General features: G+C 36.0%; 1 protein-coding gene across 5 annotated transcripts in view; it reads right to left on the minus strand.

Annotated features, from left to right (window-relative positions):
- LOC127859379 (protein tyrosine phosphatase domain-containing protein 1-like) overlaps positions 1-15,708 on the minus strand; it is a 67,224-nt gene that overhangs the window by 9,568 nt on the left and 41,948 nt on the right. For 3 of the 5 annotated variants that reach the window (XM_052396751.1, XM_052396735.1, XM_052396743.1), the window contains 4 exons: positions 13,502-13,522; positions 10,574-10,673; positions 7,042-7,650; positions 1,566-1,667 (listed from right to left, as the gene is read on the minus strand). In XM_052396751.1, coding sequence (XP_052252711.1) covers positions 1,566-1,667; positions 7,042-7,650; positions 10,574-10,673; positions 13,502-13,522 — 832 coding nt within the window. The remainder of the gene's footprint in view (positions 1-1,565; positions 1,668-7,041; positions 7,651-10,573; positions 10,674-13,501; positions 13,523-15,708) is intronic. The other 2 variants (XM_052396767.1, XM_052396761.1) reach the window with 1 other exon arrangement.

The following is a 15,708-nucleotide window of genomic DNA, read 5'->3' on the forward strand; positions in this document are numbered from 1 at the left end:
CAGACACACAGACAGACATACAAACAGACAGACAGACACACAGAAAGACACACAGACAGACATATAGGTTATCATTTGACCCAAGTATAGACAGACAGACAGACAGACACACAGACAGACAGACACACAGACAGACAGACAGACACACACACAGACAGACACACACACAGGCAGACATATAGGTTATCATTTGACCCAAGTATAGACAGACAGACAGACAGACACACACACACACACACACACACAGACAGACACACAGACAAACTGAAAGACAGATACCTATCTACTGGGTAGTGGTGGTTTATAAACATTAATTTCCAAAAGCAATTAATAGGTCTATACAATGTTAGTACATAACACTTGAATGTCAGTGTTGACTCAAATGCAATTGAATATGTGCAGTAACAACAGTTAAGCTAATTGCATTTAATCATTTACACAAATTAATTAAATGTGCGGTGCACATAAATAGATACATAGGATTGGTAACACTTACTATAGACTCTGAAAGTACAAATGAGGTTGGGCCCGGAAATACAATGAAAGTGTAGAGAGCTTCTCGAAATCTTCAAAGTTTTAATATTTAAAAAGGAAGTCTCCAATTGCTAACCTCTAAAAAGTCATAGATAACAAAGTTCAGCTCTATAATTAATATTGATCCCCTTGAATGGCTACAAACAATACAGGTCATGTGCCTATAGTTTTCATTGTTAACTGAAATTCCAATTTCAAAACCATTAATATTTCGCTTACTGCACTATTGTAACACAGTACATTGTATGGTGCTACAGTACATTTTTTCCATGTTAGACATTAATACAGGACACTACTCATTCTAAACTAATATGAAATTTGTATTCTTCAATTATTTATTAAATTGCTTATTTGTTGCTTGCAATGTTGAGTAGGTTTGAACCCTTGGTCAATGTCCCTGATTTGTTCCCAAGATTTCTTCTTTTTTTATGCAATTATTTTTGTATTATCTTTTTTCAGAGTTGGTTACCTCCCTGTTTGTTTCATATGGCTGATTCTAATAGATACCAACCACCAATGCCTACATGAATTTCATATTGTAAAAGCTAGTACCAACCTTGAGTTCATAGCTACCAATAGTGCCAGGGCAAGTTCTAACTGGTCACATTCCTTGAGTTGATAGTAACCAACAATACCAGTACTGGTTCTAACTGACTATTAAGTATCTTTAATTGATACCAACGAACAGTAAAAGTAACAGTTCTAACTGGATACATACCTTAAGTTGATAGAAACCAACAATTTAAGTTCCAGTTCTAACTGGTTATGTACTTTGAGTTTATAGCAACCAACAATACCAGTACCAGTCCTAGCTGGTTATGTACCTAGAGTTGATAGCAACCACCAGTACCAGTACCAGTTCAAACCGGAAATATACCTTTAGCTGACCATTAACCAGCACAGTACCAGCTCTAATTGGTTACATACCTTGATATGGTCCAGTAAACACTGCTCAGACCGGTTGTAACTGGTTACATACCTTGGGCTGGTCCAGTAAACACTGCCAAGACCGGTTCTAACTGATTACATACCTTGAGCTGGTCCAGCCAGTCCCATAGCAGCAGGCTGAGTACATGAGTGTCCCCCTCCGTAGCTAGCGTCAGCCACGCGCTGTCAGAAGTGTTCAACGCATCCTGTAAGGGAACCAGTAACAACATTGAATGCAAACAATCATGTAATCCAACAAATGTTGTAAATACACTGTAATTTTATTCATATGCCGATAATGTCAATAAACAATTGTGCAATATTTCTTAATTGCTCCCAGCAGAATTGTTTATTTCAATAGGGATTGGTGTTTTGTAATAAGTATGATTAATTGTCCTTACTTTTCTAGTTGTCTGCTAACAAGTTAGTAGGAAAAGCACATTTGCCAGCACCAAAAACTCCCTGGTCAGGCAAGGGGGGGGGGGGGGGCACATGAATTCCAGCAAGGGGGACATGGGAATTTCACACCCCTGCCTTATTGGCTGTGCCGAGCCTTAACTAACAACTTAAAGTGTCATCAAGAGGGTTCACTTGTTTATTTAGAGTGATAATTGATTCAACAAATGTCTCTCCATAGCAAAAGCTAAACAATTATATTATCCGTTTGAACACTTGAGATAATAACTGATGCTTTGATAATAACTTTCTTGAATTCATTTTCATTCACCTCATCTACATACTGTTTGATTTTTCATTTGACACTGAAAAACATATTATGTTTATAAAAAAGGTATTTATATAGATTTATTTTTTTTATTTAATTTCTCATGTATACAGTGCATTTTACGGTTATTTTTGTTAATAATACAAGACAACATGACTTTCAAGCAAATTTTGATTTTTATGATTCAACTATGTTCACATCTAAAGACTCATAACCTCAATGGAATGAGCGAATGTTTAAAGTGTAGACAGTGACAGGTGAAGATCTGCATCAATTTGGGGAATTTTATGTATGAAACATTTTTAAAATTGAAAGTATTTATTTTGCAACCTATAAATAAGGCTTGATTGGTAATTGTAGGTTCAGGTACTTCTTACATGTATCCCGGCTACTCTTAAGTATACTTAGACATACCCCTGGTACGGTAAATATACCTAAACGTACCCGGTTGATATTAGACTGTACCCGAGTTGTATTCCCACCCAAAATCTGATGTCATAAAACGTGCTACTTGATTAACGTAAAACAATATTGTTTATCTTAAACACACTTCTCTTTAAAAAAAACTTCATCAACATTCTTTTTTGAGTATGAGTTGCAATAAAAAAGAGGCCATATTACAGACTATTTGACATAAATGTGAACATAATTAATTTTCAAAAAATAGCCGACAACGACCGATTTAGCGTTAAAATTTCCGGGTACGTTTTAGTATATTTACCATACCCGGGGTACATGTAAGTATACTTTAGAGTACCCGGGGTACATGTAAGTTGTACCCAAGCCGACAATCACCAATTGAGCATAAATAAGGAGAATAATGCGTCCATTGTATATTCTTGGTTTTGCAATAAAGTTAAACATATAGTGTAAAATAAATTTGAGCATACCCGAAATTAATCCCTTAAGGTTCCTAAAATGTAAATTTATCAGATCACATGGCAAGGGGACATCCTTCCCAAGCACATCCCACAAGGTCCAACATCCTTTCACATTATCATGGGTGGTGGTTTTTCACCATTTAGGGAATGGGGCCGGGTCCCTATGGATTGGGAAAAATCATGAGACTAAAATTGGGAAATTAGTGTTGTTGTTGTTTTGCTTACAAATGCATCAAATTTGAGAATAAAAGTGTTTTCAATATTAAAATTACTTAGGTTAATCTGTTAGAGCTGCATGGGACTAAATATTGAGAAAAAAATCATTAGGAATGTTTAGGTCCCATTTGGGAAAACTATTTACCTATTTACATCCGGAATGGCCCCAAATTTGAACGAAAAAAACACTGCTGGGGAGACCCTGATATCAGTGGTCAGTAATATCACATGGTTGCATAATTGATTTACCTCAACACCTCAGATTGGGATCCCAAAAAATGAGAAAGACACATGTTTCTAATCATAGGCAGTCTCAAACTGTCATCAATGAAAGTGCTTGTTTCATTCAAGGTGTGGTTCCTGTTTACTGTTAAATCATTATTTATTGTGGGATATTATTTTTTGTTGATTTAGTGGGTTGAATCATCCATGTATTTAACAGGATTACATTGGAAACTAACAAATGCAAATTCTTTCAAAATCAGAACTCCATGATTTTGTGTGTCCATGAAAAAACTCTTTTTTTAAACCACTGAATTTCATGCAAAACAAGGGCTGTTTGTAAAACATGCATGCCCCCCATATGGGCTGTCCATTGTAGTGGCAGCCATTGTGTGAGTACGATTTTTGTCACTGTGACCTTGACCTTTGACCTAGTGACCTGAAAATCAATAGGGGTCATCTGCGAGTCACGATCAATCTACCCATGAAGTGTCATGATCCGAGGCAAAAGCATTCTTGAGTTATCATCCGAAAATCATTTTACTATTTCGGGTCACCGTGACCTTGACCTTTGACCTTGTGACCTCAAAATCAATAGGGGTCATCTGCGAGTCATGATCAAACTACCCATGAAGTTTCATGATCCTAGGCGTATGCGTTCTTGAGTTATCATCCGAAAACCATTTTACTATTTCGGGTCACCGTGACCTTGACATTTGACCTAGTGACCTCAAAATTGATAGGGGTCATCTGCAAGTCATGATCAATCTACCCATGAAGTTTCATGATCCTAGGCGTATGCGTTCTTGAGTTATCATCCGGAAACCATTTTACTATTTCGGGTCACCGTGACCTTGACCTTTGACCTAGTGACCTCAAAATCAATAGGGGTCATCTGCGAGTCATGATCAATCTACCCATGAAGTTTCATGATCCTAAGCGTATGCGTTCTTGAGTTATCATCCGGAAACCATTTTACTATTTTGGGTCACCGTGACCTTGACCTTTGACCTAGTGACCTCAAAATCAATAGGGGTCATCTGCGAGTCATGATCAATGTACCTATGAAGTTTCATGATCCTAGCCCCAAGCGTTCTTGAGTTATCATACGACAACCACCTGGTGGACGGACCGACCGACCGACCTACCGTCCGACCGACCGACCGACATGAGCAAAGCAATATACCCCCTCTTCTTCGAAGGGGGGCATAAAAATACAAATGGGCTGTGCTCTGTGAAAAGGGGTTTAACGGACGTGCATAAAGTGTTGTCCCAGATTAGCCTGTAATGACTGTGCACATGCATTAAACCTCGTTGTCACAGATCACCGCAAAAATGATTTCACAGTATTAACCCTTTCCCACTCAGAGGCAAAGTGAAAATGGCTATGTGCAAACAGCATAAATCTGTTCAGGTTTTATGCTGTTTGCTGCTCATGAGTAACTAAAAGTTGGAAATGAAGCCTTTAAAACTTGAATCTTGTAAGAAAAGTCTTTAATTAAATGTAACTTTCTAAGGGACAACACATGTGTCAAAATAGGTTTCTACATGGTAGAGGGTTAAATCTTACACATAGGACATATAAAGAATGTTTGCATGTGTGAGAAAAGTAACCATGCATCCTGTCAATCTACTCTTCACAAAAGTTGATACGAGTCCGCACAGGCTAATCAGGGACAACACTTTCCGCTTTTATGACATTTTTCGTTGAAATGAAGTCTCTTCTTAGATAAAATCCAATTTAGGCGGAAAGTGTCGTCCCTGATTAGCCTGTGCGGATTGCTAAACTGGGACGACGATTTATGCACATGCATTATGCCCAGTTTTCTCAAAACACCACTCATATTTACTCTTTACCACTTAGATACATATTTTCAAGCATTTGTAGTCCCTCAGAGGGTTAAAATTTATTAAAGGCCTTCCTTACAAGATCCAAGTTTTAAAGGTTTCAGTTCCAACCCTTAGATACTAATGAGCAGCAAACAGCATAAAACCTGAAAAAACTTCGAGTTACTCGCAAGCTGTTATGGTTTTATGCTGTTTGCACATAGCCATTTTCACTTTGCTTCTGAGTGGGAAAGACTTAATTTGTTTTCAGTGATTTTATTTGTAGTTTAATTGACATACATATTGTTATGATATAATTAAAATACACTGTAACTCCAATATAACGCGCTCCGTTATAACGCTGAATCCAATATAACGCGGGGGGTGCTTGGATCCCATTTTTTCTCCAACCTTCCATTTCTGATTCAAATCCGTATTATGCAACTTCATGTATTTTCAGACAATTCAAAGATGGCGGCAATCACATGTTGATTGCTTTATTAAACCGTCGTTGAATAATCGCCTCGAGGTTAAACAACACCGACAGCTAATTGGTGTTAATCTGTTGTGTAATGTCAATAAAGGTGTGAAAAACTCTCGTGTCAGTGTTTATTACATGTATTCCTCATCAGAGCGGTTCAGTGCAATAATTTCCATAAGTTAAGTGCAAGCGGGATAGTTATACAATTAAAGTAATTCAAAACGATTAAAACATTCTTACTTTGATATGGTTGCAGATTGACTATATTAAATGAGCGGCTGTGAAATATACTGACCACTGTATAAAACAACTTTTTCTGTCATTTCATTATCATTCTAGTATTATGTCATTTAATCTTTCAGTTCATGTATAAGAAATTAAATAATGCAGACGATTTATTTACATGCGAACGCAGTGTACTGGTAATTGTTAACTGAGTTTCACTTTCATTTTCGCGCCGTATCAGAAAGTCCCCGGGAAACACGTTTTTTTGCATGCGTATGATGCAATAAAACATTTTTTGTACATGAATCGTATTGCATTCAATCTAAATTTAAAGTCGCTCTTCCAATGAAAGCTCTGCCCCATAATGCACTGTACTCTTCAACACTTCTGAAAATGGCATATATGCGTACGGTTGTGTTTACGAATTTCTTAAACATATATCGTCATTAATGTTCAAGATTATTATTTTTTAAGTGATGTTGCAATTTTATTGGATTATCGGATAAATGTGCACATAAGAAAAGCGGTAAGTATACTATTATCGATACGATTCGGTTTATATGCATGTATTTGCGTTAACACAGAATGGCAATATACATGAACTATATTATAGGCTATTCTATACCTGTTGTTTTTTTATAGCGCCCTGCAGTAAATGAGCTCAAAACTTATAACGCGGATCCGTTATAACGCTGTTTCGCGGCTTGGACCCCATTGACCGCGTTATATTGGAGTTACAGTGTAATAATAAAATCTGACATTACAAATGTTATGCAAAATTAATGATTAAAGCAAATCATAGTATAACATTATAACAAGGACATATACTTGTGTTTTGAAAAGAAAACATTAAAGACAAATCATTTTTTGTTTGAAAAATGTGTGCTTATTTGATTTGATGTTTCGTAACTTGTGTCAGGGGACAGTGGCCTGTATATCAGAATACACCTTTGTTGTTGTTGTCGAGGTAGTTGATTATTCATACACAATGAAAGTCTACATACCTCATGTTGTTTAGCCCTCTCCACTTCATAAGGTTCTATCTTGTCAGCAGAGAGAGCGTATGCCACCGCCTGCACACAATCCTCCGCCATATCCGCGGTCATGATAGAGTGGTTAATACTCATGTCCACCGTACCTGACTGTGAAGTTGTGTCACTAGCTCTGCACGAATACTGACCCATGCGCAAGTCTGTTACACTATTACCAAACACTATGGAATTATCATCATCATCATCATTATCATTTATTGCGCCTGAGCTGTTTGAACTCGAGATGGAATTGTTTTCAATTTTGGCATCACTAGCAGAGTTTATGACTGATTTGAATTTGTCGTCTGCTAAATCCTCCATGCTTATACTCTTCATTCTATTCTTTAGAGAGAATTTGAGTCCGGCTTTTTTACGCTTACTAGTCACTGTTGCTATGGAGTCTTTTGAAGCACTTTGCTGGATGGGGGCTGGCAAGCCATTGGAATTCTGGGACAGATTGGAGAACGTTTTACTGACGTGAGGAAACGTGGGAGAATCTTTCTGGCGCTTTTCCAACTGTCGTTGTAAAGAGCTCCCCTTTTTGGCAAGTTCTAGTAATCGCTCACACACTGTGTAGATGATCTGTTATTTGAAAAATGAAAACAATTTGAGTCCTGCTTTGTAAAAATGGGGCTTAAAGCATGTGCATATAGTGTCATCCCAGATTAGCCTGTGCAGATTGCACAGGCTAATAAGGGACAATATGTTCAACATAAACTGGATTTTTGCTAAGAAGAGACTTCCTTTAAACAAACTAAATAAATAATAAATAAAACAAATAAATAAAAATTGAATGAACAACATTTTGGCCATTTCTATCATATACTGATGACACATGCAATACAGTTAGGTCCCTACTTGAGTTGTTTGAAGAAGAAATGGGAATGTCTGTCTCTAATAGGTGGCCATGTCATCCTTAATATAAACCTGTACAAATAATTTAATACCAATTAAGGAAAATATTTCTGATATCTCTTTTTACAAATATAGTGAAATTGTGATACCAGAAAATGGGGCTTAGTGCATGTGCATTAAGTGTGGTATCAGATTTGCCTGTACAGCCCAAACAGGCTTATAATTGACCTGTGCAGTTTCATTCTTAAGAAGAACGTGTGTTAACTTTGTGTAAACATTCATATTAAGACAATTGTTAAAAATTTCACTTTAAATAATGTGTGGGTTGGAGACAATATTAACCCTTTCCCACTCAGAAGCAAATTGAAAATGGTTATATACTAACAAAATAAAACCAGAACAGCCTGCGAGTAACTCGCAGTCTGTTCAGGTTTTATGCTGTCTGCTGCTCACCAGAATATAAGGGTTGGAAATGAAGACTTTAAAACTTGAATCTGGTAAGAAAGGTATTAAATTAAAGTAAACTTTTTAAGGGACTACAAATGCATAAAAATACATATCTAAAGGGTTAAGGGTTAATTAAGTTAAACACAAAGCAATAATTTGATAGCGTAAAGGTAAAGTTAATTTTGAATAAAGTTTACAAATCAAATATTAAAATATATTCAAATAGGACCAACAATTTTCTTATATCATTTCAGGATTTGTTCCCATATCCCTTATGAAAATATAAGACTCTGGGAAAATGGGGTCAATGCATGTGCGTAAAGAGCTGTCTCAAATTATCCTGGTCAATCCACACAGATCCTGGTCAATCCACACAGATCCTGGTCAATCCGCACAGGCTAATCAGGAACTAGACTTTTTGCTTTGACGCTGTTTTTTTCATTTAAAGGAAATCCCTTCTTAGGCCATAGAAAATAACTTCCTAGATTCTCATCCCCGCACCCCCCATCAAAAATCGTCCCGCCCGAACAATTTTTATTTTGAAAAACAACATCCATAAAAATATTCAAGCAGCAAAATACTGAGGACGAAACGGCTAAATGAGTACGAAAATAGCGAAGTGCGTATTGGCAACTCAATGTCTCCAAGACGCTTATCGATTTTTAAAGGCGCACAAGCGCCGTCTGAAATTTAAGTTATCGAGCGAAAACAACAAAAAAATGTTTCTTATCGTCGCTGTCGTTCTCACACATCGTAGCTCCAAAATTTTCAAAAATGTTTTTTCGTCTTTTCTGAATATACGAAGTTTGGCACGTGTTTTGTGCTATATCTCTTAGCTCTACGCCAATCAGAGCCCTTGAAAAATGCACGTGACGAAATGTCGTAGCTTGCTTGTTGGCTTTTTTCCAGCGAAAAGTCGTAGCGACGTCATTTCACCTATAGGTACCTCATTTTGTTTGGACAAATTTGACAATTTTTTTTTTATATTTGCAGCTACGAGGTTTCCTATCAGGACGAATTGTCGTACCTCATACCACGGACGCTCCGTGCTCATACAAATGACAAAACTGTGGTGACAAAATATCGTAGCTACCATTCCTGAACATCAGTATGACTTATCAGCATGACTTATGCTTCTACGGCTTATACCGTATTTTGCAGCTTCATATGTTTGGTATTTTTACAGAATTTCAATTTCTAAAACATCGTTATAAAATAATGAGATGTTTTTTCTCTCTCCTGAAAACTTGGCATCTTGTAGCTACGAGGTTTGAGAACGACAGCGACATTATTTTGAGGTGTAGAAACGGCGTTACAACCTCAAAAGATTGGTACGTGGTGTCAAAATGTGCAGAAACATTAACTCTCGCGGACCTGTACGATGAGTTCATTTGTGGTTCGTATGATCAAGCCCCATTGAAAGTTGACAACCCGAAAATCGTCTTTGCCTTCGTCGGCCGAAATAAATTAGAATTGACAGAAGTGTCACCAGATGTTACAGTTAGTAAAACTGTCAGCTGTCTTGGAAATTTTACTGACTTTAGTATTGGGGACACCCCTGAAAGTTCCCATATTAAATGTTATCATCTTCATTCTCAACATCTTCATCGAATTAAAACAAACTGAACTTGAAATAGTAAATGCTGTCTATTGAATGCATACCATGTTTTAATCAATGATATCTAGTCATACTGAAACAATAATGTAACAGGTTCTGTTACAGATTTGTATTTTCTTTAATACTTTGTCTAGTCTATATTTTGTCAAGTAAATGTTTTATTGAATGTCATAATATGTTAAACATGAAATTAAAAGGGTAAAATAAAACACAATAGTCAAATGTTGATAATGTATTTCTTTTATTCTATATAATTTAACATACATACGTACATATAGGCGTTATGCATATAAACCGGCAAATTCATGAACATTTCATTACTTATATATAGGTCCGACACATAAAATGAAAAATAAAAATTAAAAAATAAAACCCACCCACCCGCTCCAATTTTCCCCAAAATTAGGATGAGAATCTATTTATTTATTTTCTATGGCCTTATCAAGAATCCAGTATATGCATAAAGTCTTGTCCCAGATTAGCCTGTGCAGCCTGATACTTTATGCACATGCATTAAGCCATGTTTTCCCAGCGCACATCACAGATATAAGCCAATACAAGTCTGAAACTGGGCAGTGCACACACCTTTGGCACAAACTTTAGTCTGCGGGCCTCATAGCCGTGAAGGACGTGTCGTTGTCGATTGAGGAACTGCTGGAGTGTGAACTCATGGCTGCCTCCATGCCTGCAAACAACGCAATCACCTGCATTTCTCATAATTTGTTCTTTTTGTTCTGGAGAAAATGGGCTTAATGAATTTACGGAAAGTGTCGTCCCAGATAAGGGACAACACTTTCTGCTTTTGTATTTATTTTGTCAATTAAAGAAAGTCACTGCTACATGAAAATCTGCTTAGACAGAAAGTGTTCTCCTTGATTAGCCTGTGCAGACTGCACAGGCCATTCTGGGACAACTTTTTACCTATATGCATTAAGCCTAGTTTTCCCATGACAGGGCTTATATAAGCCCATCATGCACACTTTTGATAAAAACACAGTTAAACAAACTGTAAACAAAATAAATGGCATTTTTAAAGATATATAAAACATAATAAGAATTGTATTGTGTTTATGTCAAAGCTAACATCGAGGCAACATTTCTGCTGCAGGGGAAAACATTAAAAGAACCCATTTTGATATTCAAATGACAGTTTTACATCTTGTACGTTAAATTCCAATATTTAAGTTGTTTTTAACAAGACATGTGTGTCTGAAACAGGTGGGGAGTATAAAACTAATACAAGAATGGACCATGTTTATGACATGAATACGAAAACTACAACACAAAACTGACATTAAAATTGACATCCCATGCGAAAGACGTCGGACCTAGGAGAGTTCCAATAAAATTTGCTGAGGTCCGGTATTATTCCAGACATTGTAGGATCCAAGTCCGACAATACCATTTTTTTGTAAAAGTTTGTTTTGGTTAAAAAATGAATACAAAACTAGGAATATGAAAAATACGGACTGGTTTTTGTTAATTTTACTTCTTTAGATTATTCAACTTTGAAATAAAATGGATTTGACCAATCAGTCAAACTGGCTATTTTTCCTAATGACGTATCAATAACAAAGTATATTAGTACAAAACGTATTGTAAAACTCATTTATAAGTGAAGAAAAAGTCAAGATTCTTAGAACCAGTCAAATATTTCAAATTGTTTCATAACGTAGGTGACACAACAAGTTTTTTATGTATTGTGTAAACAATCACAAAGCATTCTTCACTAATAAATGAGTTTTACAATACGTTTTATAGAACGGGTGTTCATTTTGTTGTTATTTCATTGTATTTAGACGTTGGTAAACATTGTAAACGTCATAATCATAACAATAAACTCTATATAAGGTATCTTCTATTGTTGTTTAAAGAAGAAAAAGGTAAAATTCTGTGAGGTCTGGTAAATTTTAAAAGTTATCGGACATCATGTCCCGTTTGCCTTTCGCATGGGTTGAACTGACCTCAAAAATAAATAGAAAATGGAAATTAAACTTGTGTATAACAACTTACAAGGGACAAGATAGCAAGGTGCACAATAGTGAAAACAAAATATATTAGTACAAAAAGTGCTACAATGTGCAACATGGATACATAAAGAATCAGGTTAAGTATCTGAACATGTTTGCTGCTTCATACAGGTTCAATGTTAACATGGAATAAGATGTTTTATTTGACCGCCTCTTATATTTGCGCCTCACTCTGGGAAAATGGGGTTAAATGCAACTGCACAGGCTAATCTGGAAAGACACTATACGCACATAAATTAAGCCCCGGTTTCCAAAAGCACCGCTCCTTTTCAAATAATTTGTATTGTCAGATGCCAACACTTGTATAACTAGTAATGTGACAGACACTGATGCCCTCTACAACACATTTTTGCATATTGACATACCACTTATCGGATAAAGAGACTTGCCTCCTACAAAAATCATCTTATCCTATACTTACAAGTAAAACAGCTGTAGAAGTTTGAGAAAACATTGCACAGCAGTAAAAGTTGAGTTGAAAACACGAGCCTGACACTTGGCAAGGCACACATCTTTGGCAGAAACTTCAGTCTAATAAAGGGACTATATTCCATAGTAGAAAAAACAGACAAGGAAAATCATTCAGATCAAATGCAGCAAAAATTTCATTAGTTTCTATCTTCTACACATTGAGGTCATTCTGTTGTGAAAGTGGATAATATTTCATGTAATTAAAGAGGAGTTTAGTACACAAAACATATGGGCATATATATTCTACAGTGGAAAACAGCCAAAAGAAAATAACTCTTCCCGAACTAGTTAAGCAAAGATTACTGCGTTTAAAAACATCTGCACATGACGGTCATTCTGCTGTGAAAGTTTGAGGAATATCCACCAAGCTGTTAAATAGAAGTTGAAAATACAAGCTTCATAGTGGAAACAAAACTGACGAGGGAACACATTTGTGCCACAACTGATGGCAGCCAACATTCCTTCCTGAACAATCTTCTACAAATGAGCTGTGCTCTGGGAAAAGCAGACTTAATGCATGTGCGTAAAGTGTCGTCTCAGATTAGAAACTATTTGCTTAAAGAAAGTCTCTTCTTAACAAAAACTGGTCTATTTATAAAGTGTTGACCCGGATGATTTCTTCAATATTGCAAAAGAAATTGGCAATGATAAAGTTTTCTGACGGACGGACGAACGAACGGACGGACTGACAGACAGACAGTTCAAATGCTCTATGGCGCCCTACCAGGGGCATAAAAATTCAACCAGACATAACAAAATAAAGTTTAGGATCAGCTCCAAATATAAGGGTAGATTTGGTAAGTTTAAACAACATTTTTTTTTATTTTATGCCGCATGAAGCAACAAACAGACATTATAGACAGCTATGAGACTAATTCTACATGATGTCAAAACTAAAAGATATACAGGAGAAGTATAACACATGCCTAAGCTAAAAGATATACAGGAGTATTATAACACCTTGTCTTAATTAAAATATATACAGTAGTAGTATAACAACTAAGTCTATTACCTGCTTTGCTTCACATTTGACCTAATAATAAATGAGTGGTGCTGAAGATTCTGTGGTTTCAGTATGAGCACGTCCAACAATGACACCATGCAAATACAACAATTTTATCAAAAAGCGAAAATGATCCAAACATTTAGTGACATGTTTTTTTATACATCTTGCTTGGCCAATGTTTTTTTATTCTATCTTGACCAATGATTTATATCTTGATTGACAAATGTTTTTTTTTCTTCCTTTTAAAGGCAAGCATTTTCTTAATAACAATGGTTTGTGAAGGTTATACCAATGTCATGTTCATATGATTGTCAGAATGCAGCTACAATTGCATTCATAACATATTTCTCTACATGTAAGTGCTCTGACTTTAACTTGTCAACATGGTAAACTAGTATGGTAAAACAATGAACAAACAACCCGAAGATTGCGCGTAAATCAGTAAGAAACCCTTGAAAAATATGCAAATGAATACATAAGTTGTAGAGTTTTCATTTACTTGTTAATTTTTTTAGATATGTTCATACAGTGAAATTCACATGATGAACCGCTACATATCAGAAGCACTCAATTTCCTCAAGGGGTGAAACGTAGAACAGGATGCAAGCATTTAAATCTAATAAACTGATTATCAACATTAAATAATGCTTTAAAACTGTCTTGCAACAAAAATGATTTACTGTAAAACCATTAAATTTCATGCGGTACGAATTTTCGTGGATTTCGTTGGTCCGCTGAACCACGAATTCAAGTACCAACGATTATTTATACACTTTTAATCCGAAATGGGTCATTTCCGAATGTCATGTCAGGCAATTATGCTATAGTAGGAGGACGTGTCGGAACTGTTCCCGTTTTCAACAATTTGAAAGAGACATTGTTTGATTGCAATATGCTAGTTAATACAGTATGTTGTTTTCTTGATGAATGTTTGGGTAATAATACTTCTCACTCACTAATGGGGTTATTTGCCCTCGGGACTTCGGTTAAAAATAATTGCCCGAGCACAATAATACTTCTTAAATCAAGCACGGTATTTAAACTGTACATCAACGATTGTTCTCTTTTACGTAATGTCGTCAAATTAACAGTTTGCAGATTTATCACATATGTCAATTAGTGCCGATTAAAGTTAACAGAGACATAACGGTTTTCACACGTGTATTTTGGGCACCTTATTACTCAATTGTTACTACTAGGGGATCAATTGCGCTGAGAATTGCAAATATTGAAAAAAAAACATTGATGGCAATTAGCGAGCGGGGACCCACAAGTGCGCCGCTTTATCGCTCTTATCGACATTTATCGGCAATACTTTCATGCTTCAGTGCACATTTACCTCAAGTCTCGCTGTCAACACACAGATTAGCAGATAATGCTTCGTTATTACTCTGGTTGTTGTAATAAAAGTTTAATTATTATGACGGTCAGTCTTCCACGAAAATTTGAAATCCACGAAATTACGTGTCAACGAATTAGTTGTTTTTTTATAAAACCACAAAGTTTCATACCAACGAATTTCTATACGTGTGCAGTAACTGCATTCAAAACATCATGCAGTGAAATTTTGTTGGATGTGTATGCAAACATGCAATGAAATGATATTGTATTCAAGTCCTTTTTCATAGCAATCAAATTACACACTTTATCATATGTTAAAAATCTTTAACATGCAACATCAGAGCTGACAATGTTGAAGGTCAATGCAACTTATATTCAAGGTCAGAGTCACACTCTGCGGATATCAGAAGGCTGCCTTCAAGATCAAGGTAAAACTTTAAGGTAATCAAAATTTAAATTTAATTTCAAACATTGAGATCATCACAAAAGCCTTCCTTAAAGGTCAAGGTCAAAACTTTGAGGTCATTAGAGATGGCTACCTTTGAGGTCAAGGTCTTACCCTAAGGTCATCAAAGATGGTTACCTTTGTGGTAAAGTCTAACTCTGAGATGGCTGGCAACTTTTGAGATCATCAAAGACGGCCAATTAAGATTTTTAGTATTGTGCATGATTTTGTATCTGCCTTGAAATTTGCAGATAGCAAGCAATGTCGTTTTAAGAAATGATGGCATTGAAAAGCAGGAAATCAGCTGACAGGTGGAAAAATCATAACCATAATAACTGCTGATAAATTTGATAACATCAGTTACCCACAAAGAAAGCTTTTATGTGTCTCATACACCAAGACTCATCAAAAAGAAAACCCTGGGTCT

The sequence above is a fragment of the Dreissena polymorpha genome, chromosome 1 (genome assembly GCF_020536995.1).
Source record: "Dreissena polymorpha isolate Duluth1 chromosome 1, UMN_Dpol_1.0, whole genome shotgun sequence".
NCBI lineage: Eukaryota > Metazoa > Mollusca > Bivalvia > Myida > Dreissenidae > Dreissena > Dreissena polymorpha.